This window comes from Nylanderia fulva, unplaced genomic scaffold (assembly GCF_048542155.1).
Source record: "Nylanderia fulva isolate GAGA-0341 unplaced genomic scaffold, ASM4854215v1 Scaffold42, whole genome shotgun sequence".
Lineage (NCBI taxonomy): Eukaryota > Metazoa > Arthropoda > Insecta > Hymenoptera > Formicidae > Nylanderia > Nylanderia fulva.
In genome coordinates this window covers 759,321-775,786 of record NW_028190499.1, presented here as the reverse complement: position 1 = coordinate 775,786, position 16,466 = coordinate 759,321, and the positions used below count along the sequence as shown (strand labels likewise).

The 16,466-nt window shown below is 35.6% G+C and overlaps 2 protein-coding genes across 4 annotated transcripts in view; one reads left to right on the top strand and one right to left on the bottom strand.

Annotated features, from left to right (window-relative positions):
- The window catches only part of Hr4 (nuclear hormone receptor 4), a 213,556-nt gene that overhangs the window by 3,879 nt on the left and 193,211 nt on the right, over window positions 1-16,466 (top strand). The window lies entirely within an intron of this gene.
- The window catches only part of LOC114936085 (uncharacterized), a 277,220-nt gene that overhangs the window by 78,453 nt on the left and 182,301 nt on the right, over window positions 1-16,466 (bottom strand). For all 3 annotated transcript variants that reach the window (XM_029309106.2, XM_029309107.2, XM_029309105.2), the window contains one exon: window positions 11,770-11,855. In XM_029309106.2, the coding sequence (XP_029164939.1) occupies window positions 11,770-11,855 (86 nt within the window). The remainder of the gene's footprint in view (window positions 1-11,769; window positions 11,856-16,466) is intronic.

The following is a 16,466-nucleotide window of genomic DNA, read 5'->3' as shown; positions in this document are numbered from 1 at the left end:
AATAATCGGCCAAATTAGCAAGAAATCAAGTTTATTAATCTTCACGACGTTTCGACCATGTGATTGTGATTCTTCTCAAGTGAACAACACTAAAAAATAAAAATATAATGACTACCCGAAATTGTTATTCTTGCGAGCGGGATTTAATTATGCTCGAGCGGACAACAAATTCGGTTAGAAAATATAGCACTAATTTACAGAATTTTTTATCTTCAATTTCTTCGTGTGTCTTCCTTCTCTTTTTCCTTATCGCAAATCTTTCATGATTGCGTATATACAGGGTGTCCCAAAATTATCGAACACTCTGTTAATAGAGAGATTCTTAAGATTATTTGGAGACGATTTTTCGTCAGCAAAAATGTCGAGAGAGATCATCATTTTTTGCATGTTTTCCATTATGTATCTTTGTAAGCCTTAAATTAAAATTCTTACTAAAGTAAACTCTACCTGAAATTTATTGAAGAATGTGATTTTGTTAATATTTTATTTCCGCAAGATTTAGTTTGCGAAAAACCCTTTATTTTCAACCGCTTATTACTTGAAAATTATTGGTGCCTCAAGATTTTTGAGGAAAAATCGTCTCCAAATAACCTGAGAAATTTCTCTATTAACAGCGTGTCCGGTAATTTTGAAACACCTGTATATCGCGGGAAAAACAATTAATATCTCTTATCTATCCCGTGAAACCTTTGATAAATCTCTCGCGAGAAGTGTCGTACTTTGAAGAGGAGAAAAAAGTTGCTTATCAGCTGTCGCGGAATCATTTTAAAATTACAATTGTAATGTAATAAACATTTGATAATTAAATATGGAAACTGATGAATGGCAGATGGATGGTCTTTCGCAATTATAAGACAATTTTGCCTGTAATAACGTTCTAAGCTAAATTTCTAATTATTTCGAAACATTTCCCGCTGCATTTCTAATGTTCAACGATGCCCATTTATCTTGTTTCCGGCCTCGGTAAACATATATATTCCACACAATTTGTCATAATTTTCTAGCTAATTGATGGACAAGACAAACCGCTTCTGTACATCGTTGATATGTAATAATTAATAAGTATTTAAATAGATGAAATTGCGCGTTCTTTTTTTTGCCTGCATTCTCACAATTATTTTTAAAAGTTGACATTCTCCAATATTTAAAAAAAATGCAAGGAATTGCTAATTGCTTTTTTTGACATGAAGTTAAATTTTGGTGAACAAAATAAGGATGTTTTTTTAGAATCTCAAAAGCATCTGTATATCAAAAATTTTTATTATTTATCAAATAATTTATCAAAAGGAAAAAATCTACAAACGTATTATCAAAGCGATTTTAAGTGTCATATCATTATAGATTGCATCTTGAAACAATTATTATAAACAAAACATATGACGTTTTAAAAAACAAAGTATGTAAACAATTAAATAAAAGATGTATCTTTCTCTCTCTCTCTCAGTATGCAATAATAATTACTGCATTCAGTATCATTATATTATTTAGTATGTTATCGAGCATTGTTTATTGAATATTAAAAAAATTAATTGTCAACACTAATTGTAAGCGTATTTTTAGAAAATTCAAAAGTGTATCTATATGACTATTTGCGCTCTAAAAAAATTACTGATTTAATATATTATATTTGCAAAGTCTGGCAAGCTTCCTTCGGAATTTGCTACGCTATGAAATATCTCGCAATCATCACAGCCTTTCGTGCAAGACAGAATTATATCATAAGAATCACTCATTCAGGTGCAAACGGTCTGATACATATCGCATCGTCAGTAAGAATCTCGTTTGATCAACCCACATTCTAGTACTTAAAAAGCAGCATGTGTCTGACACATGCAAAGATAAATTTATCAATGATTCACTCGATAAATGCTCGCCAACATTTTCTTCTTGCTACCAGTAGAGTTATACTGTCAATTTTTCTTCTATTTGGACTTTAATTATTTGCCAATTATTTGCGTATAAAAATAAAATTTGTACATCTGTTCTGAATCATCTGTTATGAATCATACAGCTGTTTAAATAGCTAGACATTTTTTACTAATAATTGTATCGCTCGCATTTCTTCCTAAATTGATGGATAGTGTCAATTGAGGATCTTTCTCGCGTCTTTCAAATATAAACGTGAAGAATACGTGAATGAAGAGTTCGGATGGATTAGTTATTTGTCTCAACGCGTACAAAAATAAAATCCGTACATCTATCATGTTTAATTTTGTCATCGGTGATTTTATCACCTATTTCTTTCCAAATTGATGGATACTTATATTGTCAATTGTAATTTTTTTACGCTTCTTTTGAATGTATGAATACGGACAGATGTATTTCATAATTTGCCAGATATATCTCGTAATTTTCTCTGACATTAGATCGATAGTGAATTTTAAATAAACTGATATTGTTCATGTGATCGTAAAAACAGGACGACGTTTCGAAATTTTAAGCAGCGTTGCGGCGCGAGAATAGACTCTCTTCCTCGAATTGTCGGCTTTCTGATTGACGTATTAATTAAAGACCCGGCCGATTCAACCGTCATGATTACACAAGAGCTTGCGGACGCAGAAGAAAGCAATTCTCTCGTAAATTAACGCGTTGGACATTAAAGTAAACGTCGAAATGCCCGAATACCTGTCCGCTATTTAACCCAGAATCGAATGTAAGGCATGCGGGAGCGATGAAAAATGAGCCCGTTGTTCGCTTTAGATGTAGACCGGGGTCAAAGGCAAGGAAAAAGAAGACAAGAGAGAGAGAGAGAGACAGGGATTGCAGAGTGCGATCCCACTTTTCTATAGCGGAAGTAGAAGAAAGCGATTGTCCGTTCCTCCCGGCCAGTGTTTGCTGTTATATCAAAACAAAATTATATAGATGATCATCTAGATAAAATTTTGGCGTTATCTCATCTTTATATGGATAATAAAAATATGTATTATTTATATCTGCATCTTCGATGAAAAAATTTTGTCTTTAAATTATCTAGAATAATGTTCAGATAATTTAATTTAGAGTCATAGCACATAAAAATTCTTAAGTAGTAACTTATAAATAAAAATATGAATTGATTTTATATCCCTTTTATAATTTATATTTTTTTATAACTGTGTTTATATAAGTGGTCTTGAAAATAATATCTAGAAATTATCTAGATGAATCACCATGTAATTTTACTTAGATATATTTAAAATAAAATCATCTTCATCTCATCTAAGATGAATTTGCATATTTTATCTCATCTTTATCTAGTTTTAATTTACATTTTTCTACAACTATGTGTTTACATAAGCGGTCTTGAAAATAATATCTAGAAATTATCTAGATGAATCGTATAATTTCATCAGATATATTTAAAACAAAATCATCTTCATCTCATCTAAGATGAATTTGCATATTTTATCTCATCTTTACCTAGTTTTAATTTACATTTTTTTACAACTATGTGTTTACATAAGCGGTCTTGCAAATAATATCTAGAAATTATCTAGATGAATCGTATAATTTCATCAGATATATTTAAAACAAAATCATCTTCATCTCATCTAAGATGAATTTGCATATTTTATCTCATCTTTACCTAGTTTTAATTTACATTTTTTTACAACTATGTGTTTACATAAGCGGTCTTGAAAATAATATCTAGAAATTATCTAGATGAATCGCCATATAATTTTACCTAGATATATTTAAAACAAAATCATCTTCATCCCATCTAACAATAAGCTGAATCTACATATCCTCATCTCATCTTTATCCAACTATAATTTAAAAACCATCTAACAATAACCACAACACCGCTCCCGATCAGCACACACCAGAGGATTCCTCTCGAAGGAAAAGTGCGTACACAGAGAGTGAGAGGAGCGCACTCTTGATGGAACTCCTTTCCCCAGGCGCTCTCTCTCTCTCTCTCTCTCTCTCTCTCTCTCTCTCTCTCTCTTATTCGGCGATCGAGACGGTTCCTCGCGGAGTCAGTGATTTTCGCAAAAGACCGCAGAGAGGTCGAGCTTCATCTTCTCCCTCTCTCGAGGAAGAGGGCATCATGTATATTGTACAACAGCATCCGCGAGACGCATCTCCGAGAAACGGCGAGGAGCGAAATAACGAAGAGCGCGAGGAAGGGACGAAGCGAGAGGCGGAAGAAAAGAGAAAGAGAGAGAAGCAGAACGACACCGCGCGCAATGTGTACGACAGCAGCTACTCCGCGTTGCGCGCGATGTGTCAGTGTGTGTCGCGCTGGAGGCCGACCGAGGTCGATGGCCTCGCGCTCGAGCGGCACCGACGGCGCTCGGCCGCACTCGGCACTAGGTCAGTGATGGAGTCACTGGCCGCCCCGAGCGTCGAGGCAATGACACCGAGCACGCCGTTGCTGCCACCGAACCGCCCGGCGTTCTCCTCCGTTGCCGTTCCCTCTCCTTCAGCCACCTCCCACCCCAACCTCGACCCTACCAGATCCTACCCCACCCTAGGTAACCCTGCTCTCTACCATCCCTCCGAGTTGGATCCCCTACCTTCGCGACGTCTCCTCGACCTCGTCGTTCGCCGTCATCCCCGCGCGCACTTGTCCGAGAGGGAGAGAAGGGGATGAAAGAGGGAGGGGGATGGTGAATCCCGGCAATGCCGCCGGTACCAACATCGCGCCAAGCTCGGAGCATGTATGAGACCGCTGTAATGTTGCCGAGGCTTTGCCTCGCGAGATGCGAGAGAGAGCCTGATTCTATATAGGATTTTTTTTACCATTTTTTATCCAGTCGATTGATCGCGAGATTTCGGGGGTAATTGTGTAACACGGGAAATTATAAAGCGCTCTTCGTAATATCCTTCTCTTTCTCTACTATTGTTATTTTCCTAGGGCGAGAGATCGACTTGTCATCTCTGTGAACCGATCAATCGATCATTTTCTCTATAATCGCGTCTGCGTCTTGGATTTTTTAATTATGTGCGTATTTATCAGTTTTAAGTTGAGATTTAGATTTCAAGTTTTTTTTATTTTTCAGGGATTTTATGTTCTAGCCTTAGTATCATCATTTCCCTTTTCATCGAGAGAAAGAGGAAAGAGGGATTTATTCTAAAGTCTGAATTGCAGTGTGATAAGTATTGCATTTTTATTACTGATGAGAGATATGATGTAATTCAGTTACTCTTTCATTACCGCGTTTGTACAAATTAGAGGTAAACTTTACAAGTCTGACGATGTACGGGATGTCCCAGAATTGATAGTAAAAAAGGAGCATATATTCTACAGATTAAAAGAAGGTAAAATTATCTTGTAAACCACGTGTCGCGGATTAAGGAAATTAATCGGTATCACTATACGTATAAGCGGAAAAAATTAGCTGTACCACAGCTTAGGTATCCTTACATTGCACCTGAAATTTAGTTACTTAGTAATTTAGTATCATGCCTAACTTTTAGCTGTGGTAACTAATATCTCTCTCTAAGCTATAGTTTAACGGGGAACTCTCCGTTAAATTATAGTTAAAAATATGAGTTACTACATAGCTAAAATTTAGACAAGGTAACTAAATTTCAGGTGTAATATAGGAACATCTAAAATTTACCTCTGACAACTAAATATTGTTTTCCCTCTCTCTCGCACTTCAATTTCCTTAATATTTCCCGAATTCGTCGAACTGTTTTCAATTTCCCCGAAGCTTTCTTAGGCTCATAATTCGTCGGAAACCGAAAACCTTTATTTATTCTGTCTCTTAATTTATCTTTTGCCGATTGTCCTCTCCACCGCTCTATTATAAGCTCCTAGCTCGTTATTTTTAATCGCTATTTATCTGCTGACGAACGCACGGAATGAAGCCGTTTGCGCTGGATGCCAGGAGGGGAAATGAAACTCGCGACGAGCTGAAACGCTACTCGAATGTCGCAACACTGTGCTGGTGTCACTTCAAGATGTTTGCAGTCGCGAGTGTAGCAATCGAACACGCTCTGGTCGGTTGTCTTATCTGTTTCGTAGGTGGCAAAGAGAGAAAGAGAGATAATAAGGTCACGCAGTCGTGCCAATTAAGAGCCACTTTGTGGACATAAGTATTACGAGCGTAAAAAACAGCGATCTCCTTGTCGGATCTTTGCGATTTCAAGGTGTCCCAGCAGACTCAATGAAAAAAAATTCCCCAACTTTTCAAATTTCCAAGACCAGGAATTAGTTTTTCCCTGACTTTTTAGTATTGTTAGAGTCAATATAGAATAGTCACATTATAGTCAATATAGAATAATCACATTATAGTCAATATAGAATAGTCATATTATAGTCAATATATAATAGTCATATTATAGTCAATATATAATAGTCATATTATAGTCAATATAGAATAGTCATATTATAGTCAATATATACAATAGTAAAATTATAAAAACATTAGAATTGTTTTTATTTATTCCATAATTCATGCATTAAAATAAGATCGCGCTTTTATCTGCCTGTTATCGATAGAGCCTTAATGACCAAGCTGTAGGTGGGTGTGTGGGCGTGAATGAAATATAAATAGCAATATATGTCCACTTGTGGCTTTCGCGCAGCTATTTACGCGTGTAACATCCCTCTTCAGAAAGCATATTCCATAGAGCTGGAATCCTGTTTTACAATGTCATTGACACATTTTTCCTGCTCGCGTGCCATCAAGAAGAAAATATATAATCGCTTATACAGGATGTCCCCATTTTATTACCGGACACCCTGTTAATAGGGAAATAAATTCCTCTGGTTATTTGAAGACAATTTTTCTTCAACAAAAATGTCGAGGCATCGATAATTTTCGAGTTATAAGCGGTTGAAAATAAAGTTTTTCGCAAACTAAGCCTTGTGGAAATAAAATATTAACAAAATCACGTTCTTCAATTAATTTCAGGTAGAGTTTACTTTAGTAGAATTTTAATTTAAGGCTTATAAAGATCATTATAAAAAATGATGATCTTCCGCGAAATTTTTGCTGAAGAAAAATCGTCTCTAAATAATCTTAGAAATCTCCCTATTTAAGAGTGTCCGATAATTTTGGGACACCCTGTATAATACGATAAAATTATATATGCAAAATATAATTAGGTAAAATTTAGATGAAAATTAGTTCAAAATAATAAAAATCTTACTGAAGAAATAAAGCAGCGATAATAAATGTAATAAATCCAGTTTTTAACTAAGTTTCCATATTAGTCTAAAAAAATTATTATCATGTATATAAAAAACAATATTTTAAATCCATTTTTCTATTATGCGGAAAAAGAAATGTATAAAAGAGCAATGAATTTATATTAGCCATGAAAAAAGCTTGTAAAGTTAAAAATTATAAAGTTAATTATGAGCGGATAATGAAATTGTAAAATTAGGTATTACTAGCGAAAAGAAATTATTAATTTAATTTTTCATATATTGTAATAAAAACTGATAAAGTATTAAATGATAAAAATAAATATAAAAATTTCATGATGATTATCGCTTGTCTATTAATGCATTTTGGTTCATTCAAAAACACAAAAGCTTAATCCTTCTATTATATTTGGCTTGAAAACCTATAATAATAGTATAGAATCGTAAGTGCTTTGATTAGAATCAGTTTCCCCTCTGGAGAGATACTTAAACCCAGCTGCTATGGACCCCTGTTCTAAATTCATTCGATCGCGGTTTCTCTCGCGCCGTCGATTTCTCGTAAAAAGGAAGAGATTCGAATAATTCGCCGCACGCGAACGTGTCTTCGAATTAACGTTGATTCACGATAGAGCACACACGTTAGTCTTATTCTCTAACTAACGTTATCGTGATCACGGCCCCGGAATCATAATAGGCGATTTGCGCCGCTCGTTATCGAGAGCAGACAATCGTGAGAAAATCATTTTGCATCAAACGCATTCTAGCAATGACTATTACGCGACTTGCAATTATTATGTCTGTTCGATCCGCGATACGAATCAGAATTGAATAAGAAATCTTAGTAGTGTTTGCTGTTAAAATCTAAGTAAAATTATATAGTTGATCATCTAGATAAAACTTTGGCGTCATCTTATCTTTGTATAAATAATAAAAATATGTATTATCTATATCGACATCTTATAGATGAAAAAAATATTATCTTTATTAAATTATCTAGAATAATTTTCAGATAATTTCGGTTTAGAATCATAGCGCATAAAAATACTTAAATAGTAGAACTTACGCAGTAAACGATAAAAATTTATAAATATAAATATGAATACATATATTTTTATAATTAACATTTTTTTATAACTGTGTTTATATAAGCAGTCTTAAAAATTATTATCTAGAAAATTATCCGGATGAGTCGCCATATATAATTTTATCTTTTATCTTTTAGATATATTTAAAACAAAATCATTTTCATTTTATCTAAAATAAATTTACATATTTTTATCTCATCTTTATCTAGCTAATTTTAAAATCATCTATAAGCACAACACTGCTTAGCACGAATAATTGCCGACTTGAAATAAAATCAAATTAATTTTATTAAAATCAAGCGCGATAGATTTAATAATTGGCAATATTATAATTACTAATTAAGAAAAAGGTTGATAGGTATATTTAAGCATGTTTCTACTAAATACATGGTCATTAAAATAATTCACAAATTAATTTAATTAAAAAAAATATCTTAATATTTATGAGTTCTAAATGAAAAATCGTAGACTTATGTAACAGTGATTTCACTATTTCCTTCGATCGTTCGCTGGTAGTAGGCTACCTATAGAGAGAGAACTCAATTTCCTGTCCCGATAATTCCCGTACCTATATAGCATACCTATACACACGTCGCTTTGCATCGTAAATCGCTCCCATAATATCACCTTTATTTCTAAACCCAAGGAGAGCTATTGCCCGAGCATTTAGAGTGCGTCAGCGAGTCTTAAGCGGCGCATTATAAGAGTGAGATCGTGTAAAAGCCCTCGAAGACGGATACGAACGACGGTTTTATCATGCATTTCTGCGGGCGATCCGGCGCGAAAGACACGAGAGGGTGAAACGCCGAAAGTGTTTTTACACGCGGGAGGTCCTGAAAGCTCAAAAAGGAAAAAAAAAGGGCCGGCTTCAGAGGCGGCAAAAGAGAAGCAGACACGTTGCGTGAACACTCGCCGCAGAGTGCATTAACGGCGATATGTATTAAATTATTTTTTCCGCGTGTATTTAAGAAATTATCTCGAATTAAAGTTTGTTCGAGCAAACTCCGTTTCGAATTAAAGGGTCAATTTTGCATTAAATAAGCTTCGAATGTAATTCGCTTATTATTTTTGAAAACTCGTTCATTACTAAAAATTTGCTTTTTTAATGTCATTTGAACATCATGATCGCAAAATTGAACCGAGTTATATACAGATATATGTTGTAACCGTTAAATTTTTTATTGTCCGTCGGATCGAAAAGGATCCGGGAAATAGGGCCGATGTAAGTGGCCGACGGCACACCTTCGGCGCGGAAAGCGGGAAATTCGCGTAAACACAAAAATATGTTTGCTTGGGCGCCAGGCGCGGGATCCGCGCCACTCTGAAATTTTTCAACTCGACAAATGACTTTTATAATTAGTAGATCATCCCGAAAATTTCCGCGACGGCGACAATCGACTCGCTCAGGTCGTCAGGGGGTAGAGGGGGGAGTTCGGACGGGAGAGAGAACGGAATTCGAGAGAGGCTATTTGAAATCGCTCAAATATAACCAACATTAAATATATTTAGACAATGATGAACAAAGATAGACAAAAAAATAATAGTAGAAACTTAAGTACGATGATAGGTTCCGAAAGAAACTTACGATTCGTTCGATATATTACGGAGAGATCTCCGCTTGAATAACGCCGCAATACAGATAAACGAGGCCGAAATTTTATTCGAAAAAATACAATACGGCGCATGCACGGCCGAGACGCGGCGCGTTGTTATTGTTCCGCGCCTTTGAGACGACCCGACGCGGTGATATCGGACGACACGCGGGACACGGAAATACATTCGCACGCCTACGTGTCGAATAATTATTAACGCACGAGACTTACTAAGGTCCGTGCGGCGTAATTAATTCCGATGGTTTTAGGCAATACAAAATTCCCGTAAACTCGAGTAGGTCCCGCGCGACGTTCGTCGAGATCGTTCCGCCGGTCGTCCCTCGCAATATTTCACAAATAATCCGAAGACGGCACGGATAAGAATATGCGCGAGAGAGAATACGCTACTTCGGATGCGTGACTCTAAATAGTTTTCTATTCTCCGATCTAGAAACTCTACCAGACGAGAACGATACAGTACGTACAAGACGATACGTTAATTTCTACACTAGCGTGACAAAATTCGCGGCGACTGTCGGCATATCCGCGGGCGAGAGAGAGCCTCTTTTAATATACGCGCGGGAGAGAACACGCGGTCGGCCGGGCGCCGGGATAAATTCTACGCGGAACGAGACTCTAAATTAAACTCTCAAAATCACGAAATTACCGGTGACTCTAATAACCGGCCGCGGCCGTGACACGCTTCTCTCCCGAATACGGTACTCACAAAAAGAAAGAAGTTAGCGGCTTTACAATATGAGATAGGGCCGTTCGTCTCACCGGTATCGCCGGGTCCTCGAGTGCTTCGGCATCCGCGCAGGAACCTCTGCTCTCCTGAATGTCTCGCCGAACAGTGACGAGCAAGAGGCCTGCCGGGATCACGCCGATACTAAATTTGGCATTTTCCACCCGTGGCGCTCCTTATCCTGGCAGGGCCGCCGGGTACCCCGCGGGGCCCTGCGAATTTTCTTGATGTAAATTTTCCCTCGCCGTTCCTCTATGTTTCCGCTTTGGGTTCCGGTATTCCTCTTTATGGGCCGTCGGGAAGACTCCTACGAGGGCACCTCTTTGCGATTCCTCCCAAAAATCCGTCAGATCGATTGTTTGATCGATGGTGGGATTTCGGTGTATCCGGATCTGTGGGGCTCGAGGCAGGATGTCTCCCGCGCCTTTCGTTCCCGGGGCTCTCTCGCCTCTCGCGAGAGAGTGGCCATCCCCGTCTCGGGCCGGAATCTCTGCGGAAGAAGGAACATTTTACGGCGGTACCCAGGTTCTTAACGGGATGGGCAAGCCAGAATTTTGGTGCGAAAATAATATTTACCGGGCGTGATCCGGACTTGGTGGCTCCTGCTCGGTCCTCAATCGTCCCCTTCGGCCTCTCCGTCCTCTCACTCTTTCTCTCTATTGGTTTCCTCGGTTGAGACACGTACCCTATGCAAAATTGCTCGCCGAAAACGCCAAAAATCGCTCAAACAAAAATCATACAAAAAGTAATTCGCGAAACGGATGCGCGAAGCGCATCCTCCGACGCGGTAGAAAACGCAAAATGATTGTTCGGGTGCTCTCTCTCTCAAAGATTGGCGAGAGAGCAAAGGTTCCCGAATTTCCCGCCTTCCCGGCCGGGCCTTCGGCCCTTGTGACGGACAGTACAAAATGTCACGTCACAATGTATATAATGAATTAAAATAATAGAACAATTATACACAAGTATAATTAAAATATAAAGCATTATAATAAAAGTTATTAAACAAGTTATACAATGCTTTATGAATATCTTGATTCTTTCGTCAATATTTGTTTTAAAAAAATATCTTAAAAATATAATTTTTAAATACATTGAATAAGTATAAAATAATATAAAATGATTGATTATTTCAGAAACATGTGTCGGCAAATTTACTATTATTTTACGTTGAATGTATATATGTATAAATTTTACTTTTCATTTATATCTTACAATTTTATTTACGAAGGAAAGAAGAATAATATTTCTAATGTATTAACTTACAAGATCTGTTCGAAGAAGCATTATTCAGTTTATCGGTTTCAGTGATATTCCAATGCTTTTCCTCTTTCGCTTTCATGGAAGGAAACCTGAAAAGAAAAGAAAGAGAAAGTGAGCGATTGTAATATAATAAAGAGAAATACTTTTCGCATCTCAAATTACGCATTGCTTAATAATTTAAAACGTTAGATAAAAAAGGCTATTTTACACATTTAGATATTCATCTATTCCTAATATAAAAAAAAATACACAATAAAACGTAGATTTAACTTTGAAACAATTTAAAATAATTTTCAACAGTATTTAAAAAAAATATGTTTATATTAATTTTGTATTCTTTACAATATAATAATTTTATAATATAAATACAAATAATAGTGATATATAAACATAAACAAGAAGCAGTGTTGTATTTAAATGATTTTTAAATTAGCTAAATAAAGATGAGATAAAAATATGTAATTTCATCTTAGATAAGATATAAAGATGATTTTGTTTTAAATATATCTAAATAAAAGATAAAATTATGTAGCGATTCATCTAGATAATTTTCTGGATAATAATTTTTAAGACTGCTTATGTAAATGCAGTTATAAAAAAATGTAAATTATAAAAGAGATATAAAAATATATGTATTCATATTTTTATTTATAAATTTTTATCGCTCGCTATTTAAGTTCTACTATTTAAGTATTTTTATGTGCTATGATTCTAAACCATGAAAATTATTCTAGATAATTTAGTAAAGATAATACCTTCTTTTCATCTAAGATGCAGATATAGATAATATTTTTATTTTTATTATCTATATAAAGATAAGATGACGCCAAAATTTCAGCTATATAAATTTATTCACATAACAGCAAACACTGGTAACTGATCAATACACAAATATTATTACTTAAAAAAACATTGATCCATAAAATTAGAAACAATTCTAATGGAATTTCCTCCCGTCCATCAGAGCCTTCTCTAAAGAAACAGTCGAATTAGACGCGGTCGCTTCCTCTCGCGCGCCTCCTCTCGTGCTTTCCTTCGTGAGTCACGAGACGGAAAGGGAAACCCCGGAAGCGAGCAGGCATGGCGGTCTAGACGCACACACCATGCGCCGGCTCGGAATAGCCGCTAGAAGCTAGCGGTATCGTGAGTACACAAGTTAGCGGCTCTTTCTCGGCTCATCTAGGTTACGCAATACGATGCGATGCGCCGGGACCGAACCGGACCCCGGACCCGCGTCATTCCCGGGCCCTCGACAGAGGCTTCATGATTCTGAGATGACCATGGTGGTGGTGGTGATGGTGGTGGTGGTGGTGGTAACCACTAGGCGGTTATGGCGCCTCGCGGACTTTCACCTCTTTTCAACGAGTCGAGAGTGCAATCGCTCTCACTAGCGTTTGACGCGCGTTCACGCGCGGTCGAATTGCAACTGCACGTCCCGTCCGAGATGAATTTACGCGAAATGTAGGTACACAGAGAGAATTTTTTCTTAAAATTTATTCTGCAAATCATTGTGCAACAATATGGCATTGGAAGAATCTTATAAGAGTTTCTCTGATTAATATTCATCACAAAAAAATATAAAATATAGTACATAGTAAAACAGTACATAGTAGTACATAGTAGCACATAGTAGTACACAGTAACAGTAAAATTTACTATGTACATAGTAGTAAATAGTAAAGTGTGCATAATAGTACATAGTAAAATTTACTATGTACATAGTAGTACATAGTAGTACATAGTGTGCATAATAGTACATAGTAAAATTTACTATGTACATATGTACAATTATGCACACTGTACTATGTACTACTATGTATTACTATGTACTACTATGTACTATATTTTACTATGTATATAGTAATATTTTTATTGTGATAAATATTAATCAGAGAAACTCTTATAAGATTCTTCCAGTACCATATTGTCGCACGATTACCATGATTTTCAGGGTAAATTCTAAGAGAAAATTCTTTCCGTGTATTTTAATAATTTATATTCGTTTAATTTAATTGTTTATAAATAAATTAATTTTTAAAATATTGTTTTTCTTTGAGAAAAAATTACGTTAAACAGATTACATCACCTATGTACAAATATACTTCTTTTTCGTCCAATAAGAAAAATCCTCCACTTATCTATTATTTAAACGATGAATCATGGATGCTGAAACGCAGTATTACGGGGGAAAAAGGACAGGGAAAAAGAAAAATTAATATATACCCTGAGTAAGTGTCCCATGTATTAGAAATGCATGATAGCCTTTAATAAAAGTGAAAACCTCCGACACGATTACGCGCGTGCTCGCTACCAATAAAAGTTAGCACCACGTCTAGCCACTCTTACTTTCTAAATGCCAATTTCGACCTATCACTCCGGCAGCGCATCCTCGTAAGATCCGAAAGCGCACCGTAAATCACTCGTCGCTGTCGGTGAAGTGCACGAAGTGTCGGCCAAGATTTTTCTCTTCCGCGTCGTCTTTATCGCTGTTTCATTTAAACGGACTCTTTTTATCGCCTTCGCTTGTTCGGACGATTTTTCTCGTCACCGGCGATTATTCATCCGGAGTTACTACTTTGATAATATTTCCTGGATAATATATTTCGCGTCGCTCGAAAGCGCGCGTTTGACTTACGTATAGCCATCAGGATGAGAGCTGGATGATGTTTTGTATCCTGAGCATTACCTAACATTTCCGCGATACGTAACTACATACGTACCTACGGGAATGTGTATAGAATTTGATGGATGATCTTTGATTTTTCACGCCGATAATACCAGGTATAAAATTAATTTGCCATTATTCGCGTCAAAGCATCGCGAATCGCTATCGTTCGCAAAGTCATCGCGTAAAAATATTGAAAAAAAATTATAATATATTTTATTATATTTTATAATATATTTTTCTATATAAATATCATTTTTTTATTTTATAAAAAAAGACGGAATATATTTATAATACATTTTATATATATTATAAATAGTTATAATATATTTTTCAATATAAATATAATTTTTCTTTAATAAAGTTCCCATTTGTTTATAACCAAATCAATCATAAAATCGACGCATCAAAGTTCTGTTTATGACTTCCCCAATCTTTTGGAAAGAACATACCTATATAGCGAGAAATAATTACCGTATGTCCACGATAAAGTCCACCCGGTTATCAAAGATTCTCATTAAGGAAAAAAATTATAATATATATTTTATAATATACCTTTCTATATAAATTCTTTAATTAAAGTTCCCATTTTTTTATTACCAAATCAATTGTAAATCGACGCATCTAAGTTCTGTTTGTATGACTTTCTCAGTCCTTTAGAAAGAACATATAGCGAGCAATCATTACCGTATGTCCACGATAAAGTCCATCCGGTTATCAAAGGTTTCTCATTAAGGAAAGTTTGTATAAAGAAGAGATCAATATTCAATATAAGAGAATCGCGATAAATGTAGCGAGAAGTTGAAAAGTAGCAGTGGAGGAAGCTCGGGTAGATTCACGGAAGCGAACGGGATCGGAAGAAGGAAGCTTCTCCTTCTCTCTCACTATATATCGAGAAACAATACCGGAGCGACATAAAGAAATTGCGGCAGTGAAGAAGAAAGTTATACGGTAAAACATTGTGCTCGTCGATGCGTGGCCGAAAACGCGCGCGCTTTTAATGACAGACGGACTGACTTGATTTCGCGTTTTCTCACAGAAACGATTTGCCCTTCACGCGTACCGCAAACACTCGACAAAAGGATCGCGCAATCTTCCCGGGAATCCGCTCGTTCGCACGTGCGTCGCGTTTTTCACGCTCGATTCGAATAAGAGAAAGTTCTCCCCGAAGGAAGATGCACGCGGGCTTACGCAAGCGCAAACTGCACATTATTTAAGGACTCTTAATTGATATTCGTGAAACGATCTGTGCGGGAAAGACGACCTTTCGGATATAATGCTTCGAAAAGAATATCTCTCTTCTGTATTCAAAACTCTTCAGTCTTCTTAATTAATTAATTTTTCTATCCTTTATTCGCTATTATTCATTTATGAACTTTTTTTTTCATTGAGAATAATTGCGTTATAAATTGCGAGTATCTACTGTCTCTGGAAAATGTGACATTTCTTTTGAAGCAGTCAAAGATACATAAATTATTTCTTAATTTTTTAAAACATTTTTATATAAAAATTGTATTAAGAAATGATTGCTGTAAAATTTAGAAATTTATAGGGCCCGAAATGTATTTTTGCAAATTATCGGCTCGCGATCATTTAAATTTAACCCTCGGTTCAATCTTCTTAATAAATTACAAGTATTTATCCTTTATTTGCTATTATTCATTTATGAACTTTTTTTAATTAAGAATAATTGCAAGTATAAATTGTATCTACTGTATCTGAAAAATGTGACATTTCTTTTGAAGCAGTCAAAGCTACATAAATTATTTCTTAATTTAAAAAAAAAAAAATTTTATATAATAAAATTTATATAAAAATTGTATAAAAAAATAATTGCTGTGAAATTTAGAAATTTAAACATACAATATATAGGGCCCGAAATTTATTTCTGCAGATTATCATAATCGATAATTTAAATTTAACTATTTTCCCTAAGACAGGAACCTACTTTTTTGCCAGTAAACTGTGCAATCTTTAACGGAAGGTTCTTATCGGCCATGACATTAATCACACGATTGACATATAAGTATACGTT